The 27,272-nt window shown below is 42.2% G+C and overlaps 1 protein-coding gene across 4 annotated transcripts in view; it reads left to right on the top strand.

Annotated features, from left to right (window-relative positions):
* Positions 1–27,272, top strand: part of cep128 (centrosomal protein 128) — a 416,638-nt gene that overhangs the window by 338,430 nt on the left and 50,936 nt on the right. For 3 of the 4 annotated variants that reach the window (XM_043696980.2, XM_087989605.1, XM_087989604.1), the window contains exons 18-19: positions 6,003–6,064; positions 18,556–18,579. In XM_043696980.2, the coding sequence (XP_043552915.2) occupies positions 6,003–6,064; positions 18,556–18,579 (86 nt within the window). The remainder of the gene's footprint in view (positions 1–6,002; positions 6,065–18,555; positions 18,580–27,272) is intronic. The other variant, XM_043696981.2, reaches the window with a different exon arrangement.

The raw sequence follows: 27,272 nt of genomic DNA on the forward strand, positions 1-27,272 counted from the left end.
TTTTAGGCAAAACTGGATTTTCAGATTTGAATTAAGCTCTGTAATGAATTTTAAATGATGATACCAGAATTGAGAGGTTAAAGCTATTGCGAAAGGCAGAGCAGGATGAGACTTTTTCTTTAGAAAAGAGAAGCCTTTGTGGGCTGTGAGTCAACTTAACAGAGACCTTCAAAATTAGGTAGGGGATAATAGGGTAGAAGTAGAGAAGATGTTTTCATTTGTGAGTGAGTCCAAAATTAGTAGCCATACCAAATAGTTACCAATAATTCCAAGAAGGAATTCATGCAAAACTTCTTTGCTCACCTCACTCATAGGTGGACTGGCCGATGTGCATAGCATAAATAAACTTATTGAGCAATTAGCCAAGTACGTAAGGAAGGGAATAAACAGTGTGTAGATAAGATGAGATGAAGTACAGTGGAATGGCTCAAATTTTCTTTGCTGTCAATTCCGCCTAATATTTAATCCTATGTGACTTGGATAACATATATTTACAATGTTACTGGAGGAGCTGGGAGTGTGTTGGGTATATGTTGACAAGTTGAGCACATAAAAGTAATTGCATGAATTTGATAAGAATATGTCTTGCATTTCAGCATCATCATGTCTTGGGATGACCCAAAGTTCCCTCCAGCCACTGAAGAACTTGTAGTCACTATCACAACATAGGAAACAAAACAGGCACAGAACAACTCCCATTAAAAAGCAATGCGATAACAATCAGATCATTATCTTTTATTAATGTAAATTGAAACATAAATATCTATCAGGACATCAGCAAGGACTCCCCTGGTTTTCTTTGAAACTGTACTGCATCCTTACTGCATCAGTCTGGTGGACATGTAACTCTAGTCCCACAGCGATGTAGTTGTTTCTTAACTGCCCTTTGAAATGGCCTAGCAAGCCTCTCAGTTCAAGGTTAATTGGAGAGGGAGATAACACTGACCTTGCCATGATGCTCACATCCCATGAGAGAATAGAGTTCTTTTACATCTAACTTAAGAGTGCAGACATGGTCTCATTTTAGTGTCTCATCAAAATATCGCACACTGTCTGTGCAGCATGTCTCAGAACTCAACTGAAATGTCAGCCTAGGTTTTTATGCTTAAATTTCTGTAGTGCAAATAAAACTCGGAGTCTTCTGAACCAGAGGCGAATGCTACCAATGGATGCACAGCTGACCTGAGTGCCTGTAGTCGTTTTTCTATTGATTGTTCCATCCCACAGTGATAGCACACTTGAAGTCAAGCCCCATTATTCCCAAAGTCATCTTACATGAACTGCTGAAGGAAAAATAAACTGGTTTTCTTCAAGCTTAAATGTCTTTTTCTGCAGACATCAGAGACAAAGGTTAAGAAGAATTTAGATATTCTCTTACAATGTCAAGGCATACATGACTCTGGGCTGACTGCTGGAACATGAAATTTGTATAGTTAGGTGGTAGTTTTTGACCGGCACAGAATCAATAGGTCAAAAGGCCATTTTCTTTGATGTCGTCCTCTATGATTGTATGACACCTTGTCAATTTGCAAAGTCATCAGCAAAAGTTAAAGAGTTCAAAACGTGTGCAGAATTTCCCAATTTACTATCTTTCAGGCCCAGGTTGACAGAGTGCGTGGACTGGTAATAGTATTTAACAGGAATCACTATTTATTACAAATAAATGGACTTTAGAATTGTTCTAAAGGTCACTTGACCCAAAACGCTAACTCTGATTTCTCTCCACAAATGCTGCCAGACCTGTTGAACTTTTCCAGCAATCTCTACTTTTGCACAAAATAATGGGTGTGTGGATGGAAAGAAAGACTGGGAAAGCAGTTTAATGGTCGCTGTTCGCAAGGTTTGCTGAGAGAATTCTTGAGCTTGCCAGAATGCTGCTTCTCAATTTTCGTCTCCAGTACTTAGTCTTGTTTGCAGGAGGCACATGGTGACTGGTTCACACCTTATAAAGGTCTCTAACTTATTAAACATCATAGCTTACATAACCTGCTGAAGGCAAAATAGACTAGTTTTCTTCAGATTTAGTGTTGTTTTTTCGGCAGAGAACAGAGACACTGACTGAAGTTGCAGAGACCTGATTCATTCTCACTATCTCATTCACAGCTCCAAGCTTTTTAGCGACCTGAGAGGCAATTATGTAGTTGGCAGGCAGAGGCTTTTGTCATTGGTCTGTGGACTAGTGATCAGTTACCAGTCAGCTTCTTGTTTCTGGCTGGATCTCCAGTTGTACTTAGACCTTGGCTCCAGCTCATCTGCAGACTATCCATCATTGCATGAACCAGCAGCTGTGTATACAGCACTTATAATGAGTGTTAAGTGGCTTGATTTTAAAATGTGCTGTAATACTTCAACAACCCTTGTGTTTTTTTTAAACAGTCCTTTTTACATTTCAGCTAATTAAAAAATTTTACAATTAAGAAGTATAGAAAAATGAATACATGAGGTCTTTACATGAACTGGTGCTTGCTGGTCTTGCTGGATTCTAACACTAGGATCCACTAGCAGGTAACAACCTCAGAGAAAACTTACTGCATTTGCAAAGGATGACAGCAAAGAGACGGTAAGATCTCCCATGGTTGTAGTCTCAGTACTGGTAGTTTATTTGGGTATTGTTGACTGTAGAAAAACTGGCATATCAGGAGCCAGTGGCACTATGCCAGCTTTAAATCAATATATGTGAGCTTGGATATGCGTGAATCTGTGAATGTATGTGTGGACTTTTCAATACTGCATTGTCTAAGGTGTCATATTTTTGCAAAAGGCTTTAAACTGGATTCTTGTTTGCAAAAGCTCCCAAGGCACAATTCAAAGTTTTCCCAGATACCTGTCCTACATATGCCTTTCAACCTACAGCATTAAAAACAGATTAATTGCTCATTCGTTGTTTTACTCTTGGCTGCCGTACTTGCCTGTATAAACATAGACTGCTGTTCAAAGGTAATTTATTAGCTGTGCAGCACCTCGGAGTGTCCCTTGGAAATGATAATCTGCTATGTAAATAAAAGTTCCTTCACTTTCCTGATTGGAAGCAGTTCAGAGAAGGTTCCATGGGTTGATTCCAGGATTAGGGGTTTGTCGTAAAAGCAAAGATTGAGCAGACTGGGCCTGTACTCACTGGAGTTTCAAAGAGTTAAAAGCAACCTTATTGAAGCCTGTAATATTTCTGAGAGAGCTTCGTGCTGAGAGGAAGTCCCCTCTCATGGGAGAGTCTAGAATGAGAAATCACAGTTTCAAATTAATGGGGAGGTTATTCTTTTCTCGGTGATTAGTCCTTAGAATTCGCTCCTCAAACGAGCTCTGGCGGCTGAGACAATGAATATGTTCAAGGCTGAGATAGATAGATTTTTTGATCACAGGTGAGTTGATGATTTTGGGGGAGCTGGCAGGAAAGTGGAGTTAAAGTAACACTAGAAAAGCCGTTTTCTTGTCCAATGGCGCGACAGTCTCATGTTGTAACTAGCATAGTGCCACCTCAAACCATCTACACCGTCCTTTGATCTTCCTATTTATCGTCATTTATCGTCAAAATTGCCAAAATGGTATCAGTTAGGGCCAGTTTTGTACTCTTGAATTTTGATAAACGGAGTGGAATTGAATTGAATTAAGTTGAATTTATTGTCACATGTACGGCAGCAAAAACCAAAACACAGGTACAGGTGAATGTTATGAGTTTGTGAGTTCATTCAGTATTCTAACAACAGTCAGGTAGAAACTGTTTTGAAACCAGCTGGTGCATGTGTTCATGTTTCTGTACCTTCTTCACCCGATGGTGGAGGGTGTAGAAAAACATCGCCAGGGTGGGATGGGTCTTTGAGAATGCTGGTGGCCTTTCCTTGACAGCGAGCCTGGTAGATGAATTCTATAGATGGGAGGTTGGCCTTTGTAATTGTCCGGGCCAAGTTCACCACTCTCTGTAACTATCTCGAATGCTACAGTTGCCATACCAGGTGGTGATACATCCAGACAGAATGCTCTCGATGATGCGCCTATAAAAGTTGGCAAGGGTATTCACCGTCATGCCAAATTTCCTCAGCTGTCTGAGGAAGAAGAGACGTTGTTGTGCCTTTGTAACCAGTGCCTCCACATGAAGAGTCCAAGAAAGCTTGTTGTAGATGACCACTCCCAGGAGCTTGACACTCTCCACTCATTCCACCTGTGTGCTGTCAATATGTACAGGGGGCATGAGTAACATCCTGCCGAAAGGCAGTAATGAGTTCCTTGGTTTTGCCGACATTGAGAGCTAGGTTGTTCTCAGTGTACCATTTTTCCAGATCTTCCACCGCCTGTCGTCAGTTTCATCGCCATCTGAGATTCGACTGACTATGGTGGTGTCATCAGCGAACTTGTCATGGATATACAGTGAGTCCAGTTGTGGGTTGAGTACACACCCCTGGGGGGGCTCCAGTATTGAGTGCTAGTGAGGATGAAATATTGTCCCCAATCTTCACTAATTGTAGCCACATTTGCCAAACTCAGTGACTACCAGAGCATTATAATCTAGATTAGAGTGGTGCTGGAAAAGCACGGCAGGTCAGGCAGCATCCGAGGAGCAGGAAAATCGACGTTTCAGGCAAAAGCACTTCATCAGGAATAGAGGCAGGGTGCCTGCAGAGTGGAGAGATAAATGAGGTTTTTACCAGAGCATTATAGCCAAGAGAGAAATTAGTTTCAATTGCTTCAGTTTGGGCTGGTGATTTGCAGCATATTATATTAGCTTGATATAAAATAGGTCTAAGAAAGTTGGAGAACTAAAAATAGTAACAAAAGAAAGGAAAGGTAAGGCAATATGCTATTAGATATAGGTTATATATGTTCAAGCTTTGTGAGGGGTTTGATGTTTAAAGAATGCAGAAGTATCTAATTAGAACACTGTATCATGGTATTGGGGAGATCTGATGGGCTTAAGATCATATTAGAAATTTGAGTGTTAAGCAATTTTGTGACCTGTGTGATTTCTTTAACCTTTATGAATCTATATGGCAAAAAAAAATTCCTCCCAAGTACAGAAATAACGGACAGCAGCCTGATACTTGTTAAAGTCTAAAAGGAGAGAACAAATACTTTTCAACTGTGTTCTGATCCCATTTTTCATGAGTAATGTAGGATGGGTGACCTAAGGTTTTGTGACTGAATTGGGTTTTAAGGAGTCTCTAACAGGAGGAGGATGAGTAAGAGAGATGCAAAGGTTTTGCAAATTCCAGTGGTTAGGATCGAGATGCAGCCATCAATGGTGGAACGATTGAAATTGTGGATGTGCAAGGGACTAGAATTGGAGTAAAGTCGGAACCTGTCCAATTAGTGTGGTGCTGGAAGATCACAGCAGGTCAGGCAGCATCTGAGGAGCAGGAGATGATTATGCCCAAAGCGTCAATTCTCCTGCTGCTTGGATGCTACCTGACCTGCTGTGCTTTTCCAGCACTACACTTTTCGACTCTGATCTCCAGTATCTGCAGTCCTCACTTTCTCCTCGAAGATTTTAACCTACTGCGAATCCTCTTACAAGGATGCCTTCCTTGAAGAAGCTCTCTTCCTCCCTCTACATAAATTTGAGCTTATTCTAGATGACACTCAGGGCTGAGCACACCCCAGGTCATCTCCTCTGCACAGAAGCTCAGTCAAATCCCTCGAACTCAGCACCGCTTTCCTAACCTGCAATCTTCTTCCTGACCTCTCTGCCCCCACCCCACTCCGGCCTATCACCCTCACCTTGACCTCCTTCCATCTATCGCATTTCCAACGCCCCTCCCCCAAGTCCCTCCTCCCTACCTTTTATCTTAGCCTGCTGGACACACTTTCCTCATTCCTGAAGAAGGGCTCATGCCCGAAACATCGATTCACCTGTTCCTTGGATACTGCCTGACCTGCTGCGCTTTTCCAGCAACACATTTTCGGCTCTAAGCTCAAATTTATCCTAGTAGTATGAAGAATGATTCTAAGTGATAATTAAAAAAAAGTCCTTGATTTCCTAAATTAATATTGGTTTATGTATTGTCCTTCAATAGAGTTACTGCAAAAGATGTGTCAGAAGGATGAAGAGATGAGAGCATTGCAGGTACGATATGATGTGAGTATAACTTTTTCTCGTTTAGCGTAAAAGCTCGTAAGGAGCAGGCAGCCACATTTGTGGAACTGAGAAAGTACATGGGGATGATACTATGTATGTCTGTTGAAGATGTTTCAGTGACATGGAGCTTCTTTTCATTGTCCAAATCAATATTACAGCATCTGTATGGGCCAGTTACACTGTTTTTTGCTCTCATTCCTCTTACTGTCATCAGAGGGGTGCGTAGCGGGTAAAACATCTTGAAGCCAACAGTGAAAGCAAAATACCACGGATGCTGGAAACCTGAAACAAACACAGAGAATGCTGGAGAAACTCAGCAGGTCAAGAACACTTCTTCTTCTGCATAACTCATACCTTGTCAAAACATTCACTCTGTTTTTCCCTTTCCGTAGTTGTTGCCAGACCTGCTGTCTTTCTCAGCATTCTCTCTGTTTGTTTGAAGGCAACAGTGATTGTTTCATAAAAATAGATAGTATCGCAAATATTTTATTCCTTATTCATATAACTTTTCGTATGTACCGAACTGTGGCCTAAGCAGTTTGAAAGACACTGAAAACTTACATGATCCAAGACAAAACATCACACTTGTAAAGGTACATTAACAGTAACCTTGAACCGCAGTAACTTTCCAGGGCTGCTTCAGCAGCAATTCCTAAACCCACAATCTCTACTACGTAGAAAAACAGGCACATGGCAACATCATTGACTTGTAAGTTTCCCTTCAAGTCGCTCTCAATCCTACCTTGGCAACATGTTGCAGTTCCTCTATTGATGCTAAATCAAAATCAAAAAGATAGTTAGATGTGCAGAGGGGGTGGGATTGCCTTATTAGTAAGAAATAAAATTAAATCAGTAGTAAGAAACAAAGTAGGGTCAAATGGTTAGGATCTGTGTGGATCGAATTGAGGAACCGCAAAGGGAGAAGATTAAATATGTGAGTAAGCTAGCCAGTAATATAAAGGAAGACTGTAAGATTTTCTTTAGATATATAAAGGGCAAAAGTGGACATTGGGCAGCTGGAAAATGACGCTGGAGATAGTAGTGGAGAACAAGGAAATGGCTGTGGAACTGAATAATTACTTTGTGTTCGTCTTCACAGTGGAAAACACGAGTAACATCCCAAAAATTCAAGAGTCAGGGGCTAGAGCTGAGTATGGTGGCCATCACCAAAGAGAAGGTACTAGAAATGCTCAATGGCCTGTTGGTGGATAAATCACATGGACGAGATGGACTACATCTCAGACTTCTAAGTGAGGGTCCCAGAGGACTGGAAAATCACTAACGTGACACTCTGTTTATAAAAGGAGTACGGCAAAAGACAGAAAATTACTGACTGCTTAGCCTAACCTTGGTTATGAGTAAGATCCTGGCATCCATTGTGAAGGTTGAGATTTCTGAACACTTGAAAGTGTATGGTAAAATAAGGTAAAATCAGCATGGTTTCATCAAGGAGCGGTTATGCCCAACAAATCCGCTTGAACTCTTTGAGGAAGTAACAAGCAGGTTAGACCAAGAAAAGCCAAGGAAAGCCAAGGAAAGGATGTTATCTACCTGGACTTCAAGAAGGCCTTTGACAAGGTGCCACACAGAAAGCTATTGGGTAAGGTAAGGGCCCATGGTGTCAGAGGCAAGGTGCTAGGATGGATTGAAGTTTGGCTGTCTGGCAGAAAGGAGAGAGTGGGGATAAAAGGGCCCTCCTCAGAATGGCAGCTGGTGACAAGTGGTGTTCCGCAGGGCTCAGTTTAGGGGCCACAGCTTTTCACTTTATACATTAACGATCTAAATGGAGGAACTGAGGACAGTCTGGCTAAGTTTGCAAATCATACAAAGATAGGTTGAGGGACAGGTAGCATTGAGGAGGTGGGGAGGCTACAGAAGGATTTGGACAGGTTAAGAGAATGGGCAAGAAAGTGCCAGATGGAGTACATTGTGGGAAAGTGTGAGGTCATGCACTTTGGTAGGAAGAATAGAGGCACGGACTATTTTCTAGTTGGGGAGAATATTCAGAAGTTTGAAGTGCAAAGAGACTTGGGAGTTCCAGTTCAGGATTCCCTCAAGGTAAACTTGCAGGTTGAATCAGTAGTGAGGAAGGCAGATGCAATGATTGCATTTATTTTGAGAGGACTTGAATATAAAAGCAAGGATGTACTTCTGAAGCTCTATAAGGCTCTGGTCAGACCACATTTGGAGTATTGTCCACAGGTTTGGGCCCCATATCTCAGGAAGGATGTACTGGCCGTGGAGTGTGTTCAGAGGAAGTTCACAAGAATGGTCCCAGGAATGAAAAGCTTAACATGTGAGGAACATTTGAGGATGCTCGGTCTATACTGGATGGAGTTTAGAAGGATGAGGGGGGATCTTGCTGCTGGCATGGACTAGGTGAAAAGCTCTGTAATTTGAGTACTTTCTGAAAAAACGTTTTATTCTTATACTTGGCTTTTTGAGTAATTCGAGACTTTTTGAAAATCTTGTATTCCAATGTTGGACTATTTATTCCTCTTTTGATTCTGTACCAAACACTGAGGTATCCTGTACCTAAGACGGTGCCATTACAAACTTTTCACTGCACTCAATTGGGTGCATGTGATAATAAAGCCAATTCTGATTCTGATATTATGGTTCAAATGACTATATGACCACAAAGTGCAGGAGCAGAAGTAGCCATTCAGCCCATTGCTGCCTGATCTGCTGTGCTTTTCCAGCACTACACTCTCAACTCTGATCTCCAGCATCTGCAGACCTCACTTTCTCCCACTTCATTCAGCCCGTTGAGTCTGTTCCACCATTCAGTGAGACTATGGCTAATCTGATAGTCCTCAGCTTCGCTTTCCTGCCTTTTCCCTCAATACCCTTGATTGCTTTAATGATTAAAATGCTTTCTAGCTCAGCCTTAAAACTGCTTAATGACCCAGCCTTAACAGCCCTCTGCATTCTGAAGATGGGTCACTAGACTCGAAATGTTTACTCTGCGTTCTCTCTACAGATGCTACCAGACCTGCTGAGTTTTTCCAGCAATTTTTATTTTTGTGTCCGAATTCCAGCATCAGCAATTATTTGTTTCATGCTCATTCAGTTAACTCCTTAACCATTACTTAATGTGTAAATCAATAGAAATATCTCTCTCCTTTCATTTTAGGCACTTTACAAGTGAAAGCTTACTTTAATTTTCAAGAATGTTTTGAAAATTAATAATCAGTCTGTATATTTTTCTGATGTTCATTGCATATTCAAACTCATCAGTTCCACTGGATGCTGGTACTGCAATCCAGTACATTTTTGACCCTTTTTTAAATTTAATTTTTTTTTGCTGCGAATATAAAGAACTCAGAATGTCTCAAAGTATTTGACAGCCAATGACAAACTTCAAACAAACTATAGTTTTCACTACTTTAGCTTATTTATGTATTTAAAAAAACCACTGAATTAGAGGTGCTGCCTAGACCATGTTTTTTTTCAATTATTATGCTAAATGGTTTGGTTTTTGTGTGTGGTAAAACCCTTTAAGTAGTCTCCAGGTCACAAACAGGATTTGTTCCTGAGTATGACTGTAAATCAGTTTGTTTGCATGCCAAACACAATACAGTACAATATAAAATATCAGTTTGTAAGTACAAACACACAGATCCCACATGTGGGATACTTAAAATTAATAGTATTGTGGGATCTTGCTTATGAGTACAAGCATGTGTAAGTCGAATGTTCATTAATTCGGGATTGCCTGTCCACTTTAACATTGCCTATTTAAATTTGAACAGAGAAGAAAAGGAGGCAAAATAACATTGCAATTGGAAAGAAAGTGCATTGTGGATGCCTTTCAGGAGCTAAGGGAATAGAACCCTGAAATAAAATATTGTGTCTGTTGGAGCTTACAGCTGAAATCTTGTTAAAGCAATAAAATACCTAACTAAAATAGAATTTGAACTAGACGTTTAAAAATGAAGATTAAAGTGCAGTACAATATGGTGAGCCATGTACCTTTGTCACTCTGTTTCCCTTCTCCCCGCCTTCTAGGCACTTTGCCCCACCACTCCACTTCTGCATTCTGTCTTACATCCCTTCTCACTCTTCCTCTATTCAAACCCAAACATTCAATTGAACTTTAATGCACTGTTACTGGACTCTGATCCAATTCCATTAAGTAATGGGGCTCTCAGGTGATTGAAATTCCTGCAGATAATTTAGTTTTTAAGTGGAAAAAATACACTGGTTTATTCTGTTGTGGTTCTGTTCGCCGAGCTACAAATCTTCTCACAAACTTTGAACTGGTTTATTCTACAAATCAGTGAGAAAAATATAGAGCCTGCTGCAATGTGGCAGTATTTTATAATAGACCATGTCCAGAAATATATTTTCAAGAATTCCACACTTGTGCTAATTCAGCAGTTTAACTATATTAAAGATAACTGTGATAAACTGTGAAATGCTGATTTCGTTCCCAGAAATTTACAACCCAGGATAAATTGAGGAGAAAAGTACAATGGAATGCTGAAAATCCGTAAATGGAAATACCATGTAAGAATATAGTAGATAGGGGCAGAAATACGCTATTTGACTCTTCAAACTTACTTTGCTTTCAAACAGATTGTAATCAATTGTCTACCTCTGCACCCATTTTCCCCACTACCACCAAATGTCTTTATTATCGGCAAAATCTATCAATTTCTATCTTGAACATGCTCAGTGATTAAGCTTCCACAGCCCTCAGAGGTGTTAGCATGGATGGAAAATCAGCTGACACAAATCAGAGAGCATGCCAAAATGGGTCTTTGTTTGATTGGCAGGTTTTGACGAGTGGAGTCCTGCAGGGATCTCTGCTTGGACCTCAAACTTAAATGAACGGGAAGCGTGAAATGAAGGCTGCGATAATTCCAGAGGCTCATAGTCTGGTGTCTCATGAGAGATAGAGAAAGATGGCTAATGATGGGTTTAACTTGAGGATCACCACACCTCAGTCAAGGGGCAAGGTAGAGAAATAGTGTATGAGAATTGATCCTGCGCTATTGGTATCACTCTGCATTGAAGAATCACACAGCTGTCCAGCCAGCTGAGCTAACTGACCCCTTGAAAGAGTGAACTGAGGGGAATGAAGGCTAGGTACTTAAATTTTCAGATTACATGAAATTGGATAGAAATGTATCTTGTAAAAAGGACATAAGGAGGTTGCAGGTGGGTAGGGAGAGTTTGATTAATTGGGTAGAAACCTGGCAAATATAATATTGTTATGAAGAAAAACAGAAGCTATTGGAAAAGCTCAGCAGGTCTGGCAGCATCTGCGCACTGTGCAGAGAAATCAGAGTTAACATTTCATGTCCAGTGACCCTTCCTCAGAACAGCATCGGCAGTTCCTTCAGTTATTAGTTAGCATTGTTATGATCCTTGCTAATGTTAATGCTAACAAGTCAAGTTACAGAGTGAAACCAAGCTTGATAAATTATCAGTTTAATCTTTGCATTTGGTTACCGTGGTGGTTGTTCCCTAGAAATATTCATGGCAGGCTGTCAGTGTTCTTTATCCAATGAACACAAGTGTATTATCTAAAAGCTTTGTACACATATGTCACTTTAGAAAGATCTTAACAAACTGTCAATGGTGCTATTTTCTGGGTCTGTAGACTTTGAAGGAGCAAAAATGGCTTTTAGTAGAGTGATGTGCTCTTCCTGTCAGATGTGGGAGTTTAGGGAGAGTTTCCATGTTACTGATGCAGGAAGTGTCCTTTGTTGTGAATCATGTCAGTTTACATGGATCGGTTGGAGTGGCAGTTAGAGGGAAAAAGGAATTTACCAAGAGCTAGGGGGTGTGATGGATGGCAGTTATAGAAAGGGAGAAAAGCCGCATATACAATCAGGTAGATAGGTTAACTCTTGGAAAGGTAGGACGGGCAGGTAGGTTGTGCAGGAGTCTCCTAGGGCTATCCCCATCTCAAACAAATATGCCGTTTTAGAAAATGTAGGGAGTGATGGACTCGTGGGGGAATGTAGCACAACAGCCAAGTTTCTTGTATCGAGACTGGCTTTAATGTAACGAGAGGAACATTGGGTTCCAAGCGATTGATTGTGTTAGGGAAGTCTCTGGTTAGACTCACAGACAGACATTTCTGCAGCCAGCAGCGAAAAGTCAGAATGGTATATTGCTTCCCCAGTGCTAGGATCAGGGATATCTCAGAGAAGGTGCAGAATGTTCTCAAAGGGGAGAGGGACCTGCAGGAGGTCATTGTATACATTGGAACTACTGACATAGGAAGGGAAAAGGATGAGATTCTGAAGGGGGAATATAGAAAGATGTTCCTCAAGGGTAGTAATATCTGGATTACTCCCAGTGCTATGAGCTAGTGAGGGCAGGAATAGAAGGATAGAGTAGATGAATGCATGGCTGAGGAGCTGGTGCAGGGGAGAAGGATTCACATTCCTGGATCAATGGAATCTCTTCTGTGATAGAAGTGACCTGTACAAGAAGGATGGATTGCACCTGAATTGGAAGGAGACTAATATACTGGCTGGGAATTTGCTAGAGCTGCTTGGGAGGATTTAAACTAGAAAGGTTGCGGGGGGGGCGTATAGGTGGGAGCCAGAGAAATAACGAGGAAAGAGATCAATCTGAGACTGGTACAGTTGGGAAAAGGAACGAGTCAAATAGTCAGGGCAGGCAGGAACAAAGCAGAGAACAAGGTCGGACTGATAAATTAAACTGCATTTATTTCAATACGAGAGGCCCAACAGGGAAGGCAGATGAACTCAGGGCATGGTTAGGAGCATGGGACTGGGATATCATAACAATGACAGATACATGGCTCAGGAATGGGCGGGACTGGCAGCTTAATGTTCCAGGGTACAAATGCTACAGGAAGGACAGAATAGGGACAGGAGAGGATCGGTAGTGGCATTTTTGATAAGGGATAGCATTACAGCTGTACTTGAGGATATTCCTGGAAATACATCCAGGGAAGTTATTTGGGTTGAACTGAGAAATAAGAAAGGGATGATCACCTTATTGGGATTGTATAATAAACCCCCTAATAGTCAGCGGAAAATTGACAAACAAATTTGTAAGGAGATTTCAGTTATCTGTAAGAATAATAGGGTGGTTATGGTAGGGGATTTTAACTTTCCAAACATAGCCTGGGACTGCCATAGTGTTAAGGATTTAAATGGAAAGGAATTTGTTAGTGTGTCGAAGACAATTTTCTTGGATGTACCTATTAGAGATGGTGCAAAGCTTGACATACTCTTGGGAAATAAGGCAGGACAAGTGACTGAGGTGTCAGTGGGGGAGTATTTTGGGGCCAGCGACCATAATTCTATTTGTTTTAAAATAGTGATGGAAAAGGATAGACCAGATCCACAAGTTGAAGTTCTAAATTGGAGAAAGGCCAATTTTGACGGTATTAGGCAAGAACTTTCAAAAGCTGATTTGGGGGCAGAAGTTCGCAGGTAAAGGGATGGTTGGAAAATGGAAAGCCTTCAAAAATGAGATAACGAGAGTCCACAGATAGTATATTCCTGTCAGGGTGAAAGGCAAGGATGGTAGGTGCAGGGAATGCTAGATGACTCGAGAAATCAAGGGTTTGGTTAAGAAGAAGAAGGAAGCATATGTCAGGCATAGACAGCAGAGATCGAGCCAATCCTTAGAAGAGTATAAAGGCAGTAGGAGTATACTTAAGAGGGAAATCAGGAGGGAAAAAAGTGGATATGAGATAGCTTTGGAAAATAGGGTTAAGGAAATCCAAGGAGATTTTATTAACACGTTAAGGACAAAAGGGTAACTAGGGATAGTATAGGGCCTCTCAAAGATCAACAAGGCAACCTATGTGTGGAGCCGCAGGAGATGGGGCAGATACTAAATGAATATTATGTATCAGTGTTTACAGTGGAGAAGGACGTGCAAGATGTAGGATGTGGGGAAATAGATGGTAGCATCTTGCAAAATGTCCATATTACAGAGGAGGAAGTGCTGGATGTCTTGAAACGCATAAATGTGGATAAATTCCCAGGACCTGATCAGGTGTACCCAAGAACTCTGTAGGAAGCTAGAGAAGTGATTGCTGAGCCCTTGCTGAGATATTTGTTTCATTGACAGTCACAGGTGAGGAACCGGAAGACGGAGGTTGGCTAACGTGCCACTATTTAAGAAAGGTAGTAAGGACAAGCCAGGGAACGATAGACCGGTGAGCTTGCCATCGGTGGTGGGCAAGTTGTTGAAGTGAATCCTGAGGGACAGGATTTATATGTATTTGAAAAGGCAAGGACTGATTAGGGACAGTCAGCGTGGCTTTGTGCATGGGAAATCATGTCTTAGAAACTTGATTGAAATTTTAGATAAAGTAACGAAGAGGATTGGTGAGAGGAGAACAGTGGACATGATCACTAAGGTGTTTGACAAGGTTCCTCATGGGAGACTGATTAGCAAGGTTAGATCTCGTGGAATACAGGAAGAACTAGCCATTTGGATACAGAATTGGCTCAAAGGTAGAAGACAGAGGGTGGTGATGGAGGGTTGCGTTTTAGACTGGAGTAACCAGTCGAGTGCCATAAGGATCGGTGCTGGGTCCTCTACTTTTTGTCATTTATATAAATGATTTGGATGTGAACATAGGAGGTATAGTTAGTAAGTTTGCAGATGACACCAAAATTGGAGGTGTGGTGGACAGTGAAGAAGGTTACCTCAGATTACAACAGGATCTTGGTCAGATGGGCCATTGGGCTGAGGAGTGGTAGATGGAGTTTAATTTAGATAAATGCAAGGTGCTACATTTTGGGAAAGCAAATCTTAGCAGGACTTATACACTTAATGGTAAGGTCCTAGGGAGTGTTGCTGAACAAAGAGACCTTGGAGTGCAGGTTCATAACTCCTTGAAAATGGAGTCGCAGGTAGATAGGATAGTGAAGAAGGCGTTTGGTATGCTTTGGAATATTGCGTGCAATTCTGGTCTCCTTCCTATCGGAAGGATATTGTGAAACCTGAAAGGGTTCAGAAAATATTTACATGGATATTGCCAGGATTGGAGGATTTGAGCTATCGGGAGTGGTTGAATAGTGTTTTCCCTTAGGGTGAGGGGTGAGCTTATAGAGATTTATAAAATCATAAGGAGCATGGATAAGGTAAATAGACAAGATCTTTTCCCTGGGTTGGGGGGTGTCCAGAACTGGAGGGCATAGATTTAGGGTGAGAGGGGATAAATTTAAAAGGGACCTAAGGGGCAACTTTTTCACGCAGAGGGTGATGCGTGTATAGAATGAGCTGCCAGAGGAAGTGGTGGAGGCTGGTACAATTACAACATTTAAAAGGCATCTGGATGGGTATATGAATAGGACGGGTTTGGAGGGATACGGACCAAATGCTGGCAAATGGGATTATATTAGGTTCGGATATCTGGTCGACATGGACCAAGGGTCTGTTTCCGTGCTGTACATCTCTGACTCTATGACTCTGATATCCTTTACTGTTCCTAGTGAAGTGTTATTCTTTAATTACTTAAAAAGAAGTGAAAATTGCTCGAAATGTTTGCAGCAATTTCTGTTTTTGTTTCTGATTTCCAGCATCCTTAGTTCTTTTGATTGTTTTCTTTAATTTCTTACTTAAGTGGCTCTTATTTGCTGACCTGCAGACTTCTTTGCAGATCTATATCTTAACCATCTTCAGTACTGACAGCTTGAAAAACCTCTCCACAAACTCTCAAAGCTTGGACACTTAACAAATTAAAATCCTTCTGCTGAAGACAAACTGTTTCCTGAACTGAAACTAAAATAACTGGACAGAGGCTGGTATCCTGTCACCCATTCATCCAGTCACCTTTATTTACACATGGAGGGTCCTAGACACTGATGCAGCTCCCTCAGAGCCAGCTCTTGGAGTGAACAGGATATCTGACACTCCTGTTTATTTTTTTTATTTTTTTTATTTTTTTTTATTTTTTAATTTTTTTTCTTTTTTCTAAAATTTAACCCCCACACTACCACCTAAGTGCGGTAGTGCTTATTTTATCCCCAGCACCCATGGTGTGTGTGTGTGTGCAGGTGTGAGACACAGTGGAAGACACAAAGTGCACGAATCTTTAATCAATTTCCACCACCAGGAAGATAGGAAAACACCCGGGTGGCCAGTGACAAACACTGCCCTTCACATCAAAGGACAGTGCTGTGTGATCAAAACAGTGAAGGGGAGGGTAGGGACTAAATCAAAATAGAGTTGGAGGGAGAAATGATGCACTTCACTCCCTGCGGCGCCCACCTCTCCCTAAACAACTCCAGGGTGTTGGTGAACACCGCGAATTTCTTGATTATATATTTTTTTCTTTTTTAAATTTTAACCCCCACACTACCGCCTAAGTGCGGTAGTGCTTATTTTATCCCCAGCACCCATGGTGTGTGTGTGTGTGCAGGTGTGAGACACAGTGAAAGACACAAAGTGCACAAATCTTTATTCAAATTCCACCACCAGGAAGATAGGAAAACACCCGGGTGGCCAGTGACAGACACTCCTGTTTATTTTATTTTCATTTTTTTTTTTGTTTTTTTTATTTTAACCCCCACACTACCACCTAAGTGCGGTAGTGCTTATTTTATCCCCAGCACGCATGGTGTGTGTGCGCAGGTGTGAGACACAGTGGAAGACACAAAGTGCACGAATCTTTATTCAAATTCCACCACCAGGAAGATAGGAAAACACCCGGGTGGCCAGTGACAGACACTCCTGTTTATTTTTTTTTTCTTTTTTTCTTTTTTCTTTTTTCTTTTTCTTTTTTTGCGCCAGGTCCCTGTTTGTTTTTTTTTCTTTTAAAACCCCCACACTACCACCTAAATGCAGTAGTGCTTATTTTATCCCCAGCACTCATGGTGTGTGTGTGCAGGTGGGAGACACAGTGAAAGACACAAAGTGCACGAATCTTTATTCAAATTCCACCACCAGGAAGATAGGAAAACACCCGGTGGCCAGTGACAGACACTCCTGTTTATATCTGTCTGCCAGAGCTACCTGATTGAACCAGATTAACTGCTCCAATCAGGGAACTCATACTATATGATGTTCACCTAGCTGACTTCATTACAATTACTACAGAAATCTAATTCTGAGCTGAACTCAAAAAAACTAGTGGGTCCTGGTTTAGTTCCGCTGTATGTCATAAAAGTTCAATTTTGTAAATTTCATCAGTCAACAGCATAGGTATCCTGCTCAGCATTTAACTTAAATCATATGCCTTCTTACAATTAAGGTCTTCAATTTACAGTTCCAAATGATTTGCTGACCGCATTAAAAAAAGCTTGCATAAAATTGAAATCATTCATTTATTTTACCTCTACTTTAAGATTCTAACTCCCAAATTGTGATAATATGTTTTACACTTTAAGCACAATATGAATCAAGTCAACTTTTTTATATTGCTTCCAGTGAGTTTACATCCTCTCTTAATTAAGATGACTGAAACTGCACACAGTTCTCGAGATATGGGCTACCCAATGCTATACATAACTTTTACACAATATCCTTATCTTTATGTTCTGTCTTTATGACCTGGACGGCCAGGTAACTTGTTAATAGGAGAAAGCAGAAGTTACATTTTTTTTACTTTCCAGTATTCCTTGTTTTGGTTAAGCCATACTAAGGGACTTCATAATTTTACATCCTAGTTCTGCTGAAAGGTTTCTTCTTAGGCAGCACCTCAGTACTTCCAGTTTCATGGGTTTTGAGGTAGCTGATAAGTCTCTGCAAAATCTGCAGACTATAACATGAGGGATGGGTTGTGTTTTCAGGGTTAGATAGGTGTGTTGTTTGGAAGTTTGATTGCTTCCAGTGATGCTTCAACTTCGCTTCTGCACTTTCCTGATGAAGGATCTCAAACTGTTCAGTACCTTCCTGAATGTGCCTTTTCCTTGCAGTTGGTCACGAGCCAGGATCTCTCGATGCAGGTTTTTGATTTCTTTAATTTCTGGACATTTTGAAAAGTTTCCACTTTCATCCTAGGAGTTTGCTGTCATGATTGAGTTCTGAGTGAGAAGGGTCTAAGTAGAATCACACAGCATGAAAAGATGTCACTCAGCTTCATGTGTTACCAGATAACCTGAGGTATTTCACCATCGCCTTGAATTCTCCTCTGAAAGTGGCAATTGAATCTGTTTCTACCACCTTTTACATATAGTGCTTTCTAGATCATTTTAACTTGCTGTACACCTGGAGCATTAATTTCCTGAATGTGGTGCTGGAAAAGCACAGGAGGTCAGGCAGCATCCAAGGAGCAGGATTTGACGTTTCGGGTAAAAGCCCTTCATTCTCCTGCTCCTCGGATGCTGCCTGACCTGCTGTGCTTTTCCAGCACTGCACTCTCGACTCTAATCTCCAGCACCCGAAACATTAATTTGTCTGTTCTCTTCTAAGAAGCTGATGGAATTTACACTCTGCTAATTTTGATTTGTGAATAATCATCTGGTGGATAAATTCTGGGGCCTGACAATTATTGAGAATGTAATCATTGATTTGCATTTTTGTTTTCTTTTTTCCAGGATAGGATTGCAGACTTAGAAAGTGTAAGTATTTCATTTTGCTAAATCCTTGTGTATGCCTATAACTTTTCATTCAGTTTGTGTTTACGATTGACTGTTCCATGCACAGGAATCCTGAATAAGCAATTTGGGATAGGCAATAATGGGCCAGTTTTGCCAAGATCTCACGAATTAACAAGTAAAAGAATCAGCCATGCAATTTAAGACTATTCATAGAACCACTCCAATTTGTAAGTGTACAATGCAGCAATTTGAAAACTAGCAAAGCTGGCTGTTAATTGAATATTTTATAATAGCGGAAATTGGAAGGTGAACTCAATCCACTAAGGTATAGAATTCTTCTCTGCACATCGCAGAATCGTACATCACTAATGAAGACCACTTTACCCATTTGACGTTTTAAAATAGCTACCCAATTAGACACAGTATTCACCCATGTCTGTGCATACATCCAATTCTTTTTTGAGAGTTACCATTGAATCTCTTTCTGCTACCCTTTCAGGCAGTGCATTTCAAATCACTACAATTCACTGAAGTGAAACAAAATTTCATTCTTCGACGCTCTTGTTTTTTATCAGTTCCCTGAGATTTGGACTTCTGGTTTTGGACCACCCTGTGATCAGAAATAGGAGCTCTCTCTTTACTCCATCTAAGCGTCTCATTATGAATTAGTAACCATGGGCAGTACTCATTTGATCATTAATTAGCACCAAATTATTTACAGTTTAATTGCTAGTGATGCAAAAATAACTGTACGGGTATAATATTGGGTCAGAGAGCAGATCCGGGTGGACAGCTAATGCAGGTTGTTGGATCTCAGTGGGCATTGCTTTTGGAATTTCTAAAGAAACTAGTATCAGCTTGGCACCAGATGAATGTGAAATGTATTATCTGAAACCATCTGTGTAACTCAGAAGAAAGTGTAATGCACTGAGTCTCAATAAGAAATGCTCCTTTTCAGGCGAAGTGGGAGCTGCATTGGTTTTGTAGAATGTGTTGCTTATCCAGAAGGAGCATTGTATGGAACTGCCTTTGAATGGAATTGTCCTCTAGAAGACACTGAAAGATGAAGAAGTCCCCTTAATTACATTGTAGTTCTCATTTCAGTACTTTGTCCTTGCAGTTTCAGCATTGTTAATTTTAGGAACAGGGGTCGACCATTCGACCCCTCGAGTCTGTTTCACCATTCACTAAGCTCATGGCTGATCTGTGACCTAACTCCATGCCTTTGGTCCATATCCCTTAAAAATTTATCTGTTTCAGATTTAAAATTAACAGCTGATTAGCATTACCTCCTGTTTGTGGAAGAGAGTTTCAAATATCTACCACCCTTTGTGGGTAGAAGTGCTTCCTAATACCTCCCCTGAGGCCTGGCCCTACTTCTCAGACAATGCTTCTTAGTTCTCGAATCCTCAACCAGCAGAAATAGTTTATCTTTGTCTGCCTTGTCGTTTCCTGTTAATATATTGAAAACTTCAATCAGATCATCCCTTAACCTTCTAAATCCTCGAGAAAACAGACCTAATTTGTATAACCTATCTTCCTGAAGTGCATATATCATTCTTATAAACTTGCCTTTCTTTCATTCAGTCACTTATTTCTTCAACTAGCTGTCCTGTGCGAAGCTGTGTGGCATACTGGGTAATAAGTGGCCCTGGCAGATCGCTCCTTTGCAAGTGCTGCTTCCTAGCACCGTCAGTGAGCCCTTCCATCACTTTACTGAATGATCAATTGTAGATTGATCGGGAAGTAATTGGTCAGGTCGGATTTGCCCTGCTTTACAGTACTTTTGCTAGAACATTGTCAGAACCCATATAAATATACACACCCTTCAGCAGTTTCTGAATATCATGTGTGGTGAATTGAATTGACTGAAGCCTGGCATCTGTGGTTTCTGGGCTTTGGGAGGAGTCTGAGCTGGACCATCCATTAGGCACTTCTAACTAAAGATAGATTCAGTGCTTCTGCCTTGTGTTTGCACTAACATGCAGTCTTTCCTCATCATTGAAGATGGATTTATAGAATCAGAGAATAGTGTGGTCCATTCAACCTATTGTGCTGACTGTGCTGACTGACCCGAAAATGCACTTTCCACTGTTTCGCCCACAACCTGAAATGTTATGATAGTTCAAGTGCTCATCCAAGTAATTTTAAAGGTTCCAACTCAACTATCCTACCAGGTAGTGTGTTCCAGATTCCCATGACTGGGTGAAAGTCCTTTTCCTCAAATCCTTTCTAGACACTCTGTCTTTCACCTTAAAATTATGTCCCCATGTTAGTGACCCTTCAACTAAGGGGAACAACTACTTTCTATCCACCCTTTCTATCCCTCATAATCATATATACCTCCATCAGGTCCCCTCTCAGCCATCTCTGCTGTAAAGAAAACAAGTTGATCTTATCCAGCCTCTCTTCATCGATAAAATGCTCGAACCCAGGAAACAGCCTGGTGCATCTCCACTGCACACCCTCCAATCATATCCTTCCTGTTGAGCAGTGACTGGAACTGCACGTTTTACTCCAGTTGTGGCCGAACCAAAGTTTTGTACAACTCCAACATAACCTCCCTATCATAATCTATGCCATGATAAAGGCAAGTGTTCAATATGCCTTTTTCATTAACCTATTAAGATGCATTACACCCTTATCCTCTGAGCTTCCTAGTGTCCTGTCATTCATTGACTTCCTACTGAAGGGCTCCTGCCCGAAACGTCGATTTTCCTGCTTTTCGGATACTGCCTAACCGGCTGTGCATTCCCAGCACCACTTTCTTGACTCTGTAATCTCCAGCATCTGCAGTCCTCACGTTCGACCATTCATTGACTACACCCTTGTCTTGTTATTTCTTCCAAAGTGCATCACTTCACATTTATCAGGGTTAAATTCCACCTGCCACTGATTTGCCCAATTTGTTTTTATCCTTCTGTAGAACATAGAACATAGAACATAGAACATAGAACAATACAGCACAGAACAGGCCCTTCGGCCCACGATGTTGTGCCGAACTTCTAACCTAGATTAAGTACCCATCCATGTACCTATCCAAATGCCGCTTAAAGGTCGCCAATGATTCCGAGTCTACCACTCCCATGGGCAGCGCATTCCATGCCCCCACCACTCTCTGGGTAAAGAACCCACCCCTGACATCTCCCCTATACCTTCCACCCTTCACCTTAAATTTATGTCCCCTTGTAACACTCTGTTGTACCCGGGGAAAAAGTTTCTGACTGTCTACTCTATCTATTCCTCTGATCATCTTATAAACCTCTATCAAGTCACCCCTCATCCTTTGCCGTTCCAACGAGAAAAGGCCGAGAACTCTCAACCTATCCTCGTACGACTTCCTCTCCATTCCAGGCAACATCCTGGTAAATCTTCTCTGCACCCTCTCCATAGCTTCCACATCTTTCCTAAAGTGAGGCGACCAGAACTGCACACAGTACTCCAACTGTGGCCTAACCAAAGTCCTGTACAGCTGCAACATCACTTCACGACTCTTGAATTCAATCCCTCTGCTAATGAACGATAATACTCCATAGGCCTTCTTACAAACTCTATCCACCTGAGTGGCAACCTTCAAAGATCTATGTACATAGACCCCAAGATCCCTCTGTTCCTCCACCTGACTAAGAATCCTACCATTAACCCTGTATTCCGCAATCATATAGACCTGTAACCTAACATTTTCTTGCTCACTCTGAACCACCTGGCCAATTGAAGTGTCATCTCCCTCCACTTTATCTTCTATATTGTTTAGAAATGTCATGAGCAATAAGGAACCTAGCATTGTTCCCTGTGGTTATGCAATGGACAATGGCCTCCCATCACAGCTTTCTACCACCACCCTCTGTTTTCTACCACTAAACCAATTTTGGGTCCAACTTGCCAAGTTACCCTGGATTTCATTAATGGAGCCTGATAGTTGTTTAATTGTCTACCAGCATTCAAGACTGGATGTGGCAAGAGTGCAGAGTTTTGTTGGTTCGGATCTGTTGGTTGTATGATTGCTTAGGCTTCTAAATCATGTACAGCTTCCACTGTTTAGCATGTAAGTAGTCCTGTTTTATAGCTTCAGCAGGTTGGCTCCTAATTTTTAAGTATATCTGGTGCCACTCCTCATATGCCCTCCTGCACTCTTTATGTTCTTCCTAATAAAAGCGTATCGCCTAACACTTCTTCACATTCTTCTGCACCTGCCACTTATCCTTCCACTCCAACAACATGTTTATGCCCTTCTGGAATTTTACATTATCCTTCTCACCATTCACAATGGTTGCTCATTTTGTATCATCAATGCCAACTTTGAAATTGTGCCCTGCATACAAAGGTAACTTCTGCTCTTCAAACTTTTCACTGCAGCCTTGCCCAACACTGTGCCATTTCCGGCTGCCTTTGCAATGCCCCGTCCCCATTTTGTGAGAAGTGGCAGAGACTTTTAGCCATGCTGTTATATACACTTGAATCCTTGCAATCCTTCGCTCTTCTATTTCAAAAGCCAGCCTAAATCTATCTTTCAGAGCTTTCAATCAGCACCTAATCCATGGCTTATATCTGAGAGTTAATTTTTGTATCTGTGATGTGTCTTGGGTGTTTACCAGTGAGGTCTGCAGATGTTGGAGATCAGCGTTGAGAGTTTGGTGCTGGAAAAGCACAGCAAGTCAGGCAGCATCCGAGCAGCAGGAAAATCGACGTTTCGGGCAGGAGCCCTTCATCAGGAATGAGGCTGGGATACTGGGGTGGAGAGATAAATGGGAGGGGGGTGGGACTGGGGAGAAGGTAGCTAAGAGTGCAATAGGTGGATGGAGGTGGGGATAAAGGTGATAGGTCGGAGAGGAGGGTGGAGCAGATAGGTGGGAAGGAAGATTGGCAGGTGGGATAGATCATGAGGACGGTGCTGAGCTGGAAGGTTAGAACTGGGGTAAGGTGGGCGGAAGGGGAAATGAGAAAACTGGTGAAGTCCACATTGATGCCCTGGGGTTGAAGTGTTCCGAGGCGGAAGATAAGGCGCTCCTCCTCCAGGCATCGGATGGTGAGGGAGTGGCAGTGGAGGAGGCCCATGACCTGTATGTCCTCGGCAGAGTGGGAGGGGGAGTTGAAATGTTCAGCCACTGGGTGGTGGGGTTGGTTGGTGTGCGGATGTCCCGGAGATGTCTCTGAAGTGCTCTGTGAGAAGATGTCAAGTCTCCCCAGTGTAGAGGAGACTGCATCAGGAGCAACGGATACAATAAATGATGTGTGGAAGTGCAGGTGAAACTTTGATGGATGTGGAAGGCTCCTTTAGGGCCTTGGACAGAGCTGAGGGGAAGGTGTGGGCGCACGTTTTACAATTCCTGCGGTGGCAGGGGAATGTGCCAGGAGGGTAGGCTGGCTTGTTAGGGGACGTGGACCTGAACAGGTGGTCACGGAAGAAATGATCTTTGTGGAAATTGGATAAAGGTGGGGAGGGAAATATATTCCTGGTGGTGGGGTCTATTTGTAGGTGGTAGAACTGTCAGCAGATGATTCGATTTATGGTTGGTGGAGTGGAAGGTGAGGACCGAGGGGATTCTGTCCTTGTTGCAGTTGGAGAGGTGAGGTTTGAGGGCAGAGGTGCGCGATGTGGATGAGATGCATTGGAGGGCATCTTCAACCACATGGGAGGTGAAATATCGGTCTTTAAAGAAGGAGGCCATCTGGTGTATTCTGTGGTGGAACTGGGCCACCTGGGAGCAGATGCGGTGGAGGCAGAGGAATTAGGAATACAAGATAGAATTTTTGGAGGAGGTATGGTGTGAAGAGGTGTAATCCAGGTGGGTTTGTAAAAATGTCAGTGTTGAGTCGGTCCTCGTGGATGGAGATGAAGAGGTCTAGGAAGGGGAGGGAGGTGTCAGAGATGGTCCAGGTGAAATTAACGTCGGGGTGAAATGTTTTGGTGAAGTTGATGAACTGTTCGACCTCTTCATGGATCCAGCTGGTCCTCCTGTGGGTCCTCAACAGTTACCGCAAAGACTGTTCGCTCCGCGACCACCTGGTCAGGTCCATGCCCACAAACAAGCCACCCTCCCCTCCTGGCACATTCCCCTGCCACCGCAGGAATTGCAAAACCTGCACCCACACCTCCCCTCTCACCTCCATCCAAGGCCCCAAAGGAGCCTTCCACATACATCAAAGTTTCACCTGCACTTCCACACATCATTTATTGTATCCGTTGCTCCCGATGCGGTCTCCTTTATGTTGGGGAGACCAGGCGCCTTCTCGCAGAGCACTTCAGAGAACATCTCCGGGACACCCGCATCAACCAACCCCACCACCCCATGGCTGAACATTTCAACTCCCCCTCCAACTCTGCTGAGGATCTGCAGGTCCTGGGCCTCCTCCATCGCCACTCCCTCACCTCCCGATACCTGGAGGAGGAGCGCCTTATCTTTCACCTCAGGACCTTCCAACCCCATTGCATCAATGTGGACTTCACCAGTTTCCTCATTTCCCCTCCCCCCACTTTACCCCAGTTCCAACCTTCCAGCTGAGCAACGTCCTCATGACCTATCCTGCCTGTCAATCTTCCTTCCCACCTATCCCCTCCACCGTCCTCTCTGACCTATCACCTTTACCCCCACCTCCATCTACCTATTGTAGTCTCAGCTACCTTCTCCCCTGCCCCACCCCCCTCCCATTTATCTCTCCACCACCGAGGCTCCCAGTCTCATTCCTGATGAAGGGCTCCTGCCTGAAACGTCGATTTTCCTACTACTCGGATGCTGCCTGACCTGCTGTGCTTTTCCAGCAACACACTCTCAACGTATCTGTTTACCATACTGAAATACTATTTAGAAATGCAAATTAATGTCATTGACATGCTCTTCTTTCAGGAATATCATTCACTGATGCGAGGATAACTTTCATATTTGTGTTGGTGACCGAAGCCCAGTCGTGTTTCTTTTGCCAACACCCTTGACTCCAGACTGTTCCCACCTTTTCTGACAGCTTGTTTAGCCTCAAGCCTCCCAAGAAGCCAAACAGAAAACAGATCCTCAGCTTAGTATCAGCCAAAAGAAATCTATCCCGTTGTCTTGATACTGGCACCTGCCCAACTCCAACTCTGCTCTTAGCAACTTCCCCAGCTCCCATTAAGTGCTGGGCTCAACAATTCCGAACTATTCTGAGAGGGTAGTTGAAGCAGGCTTTGTCTGTGGGTTTTGAACTGGGAATCCTCTAGTGTGCCTGTTTAACACAGTGTAACAATGATGATGTTTGGACAATTATGATGTTTTGGGATTGTGCCCTTAAATTAGGGTAAATGAAGAAGGTTCAGGCAAGGGTAGCTAGATTCTTGATATGTAAGATGTTGAAAGGTTAGCAGGGTCGGCAGAAATGTGGGGATTGGAGGTTGTAGTCAGATGAGCCATGATCTTATTAAATGGCGGAGCAGGGCCTGTGGGGACGAATCGCCTACTCCTGCTTCTCATTTTGTGTGTTCTGCTTTGGGGATTTAATTGTTATGGATCAAAAGAAGGCTAGATTGTTTTACTGAGAAAAAGGTACAAATAATTCACTGAAGGAGACAATGGCAACAACATCTGATTGATTGATTTATTGTTGTCACATGTACCGAGATACAGTGAAAAGTGTTGCTTTGCGTGCTCGACAGGCAGGTTGTACCATACGGAGTGCATCAGGGTAGCAGAACTGACAGCAGAATACAGTGTTACAGCCACAGAGAAGTTGCAAGGAGTGAGATCAACATTAACATTTGACAGGTCCATTCAAAGGTTGCCTGAGTATATGACGAGTCTCCCAAATTCCTGAACAAGTGCTGTAGCTATCCAGTTGCAAATAAATGTGCTGTAAACTGTCCATTTGCCTTTAAGATGAAAGAGACTTAGGTGTAGAATAGCTAATTAGCACTTTTACCTAAATACAAGGTTAACATCTTTCACGTTGCCAGGTGAAGGGAAGCCATTTTTGAGATTAGGTCACAAGCTTCCCTACAAATGAGTGAATATCACAGACAGGCATCCGTTCTGTGTGGTCAGCAGAAAGAAGAAGCTTCTTAATTTTGTAAATGACCATGGCTGGAGTCGAGGAAATGCATACTGCAGTCAACTTCCAGCAGATTTGTTCGGTATGACTGAGGGAATGAGAATTACTGCACCAGATTTTACTGCTGGAGGTGAATTTTTGAAATTCTTCAAAAACTAAATAAAGTGCTTGAAAGATGATCACTGGACATTACTGTGGATGGTTTGCTCTAGGGAATTTAGTTCTGTGAGGAGCATGCTGAATGATAAATATAAAAGGGGAAAATTCTTCTATGTTACTGAAAGTATAGGTAGCCACAAAAAAGAAATCATGTTTAGTCAATGGTGCTTTATCATTATCGGCTGCTGTAAATGTTTTAAAACTTGAATTCTTGTGTCATTCCTTCAGCTGTTAATTGGAAGTTTGAATTTCTATACAAGTTATTAACCTCTTCAGAACTTGTAACACCATTCCTCTATGTTATTCTCTCTTTCAGCAGCCACCCAGTTTCACATTTTTAAGACTGGATAAAAGCAAATTACTGCGGATGCTGGAATTTGAAACCAAAAGAGAAAATACTGGAAAAGGGTCAATTAAACACGAAACGTCAACTCTTTTCTCTCCTTACAGATGCTGCCAGACCGGCTGAGATTTTCCAGCATTTTCTCTTTTGGTTTCATATTTTTAAGAACCTGCTCTTGCTGCAATTGCTCCTTTTA

This window comes from Chiloscyllium plagiosum, unplaced genomic scaffold, assembly GCF_037043375.1.
Source record: "Chiloscyllium plagiosum isolate Xiang-an unplaced genomic scaffold, Cpla_swu_hap1 HiC_scaffold_8, whole genome shotgun sequence".
Classification (NCBI taxonomy): Eukaryota; Metazoa; Chordata; class Chondrichthyes; order Orectolobiformes; family Hemiscylliidae; genus Chiloscyllium; species Chiloscyllium plagiosum.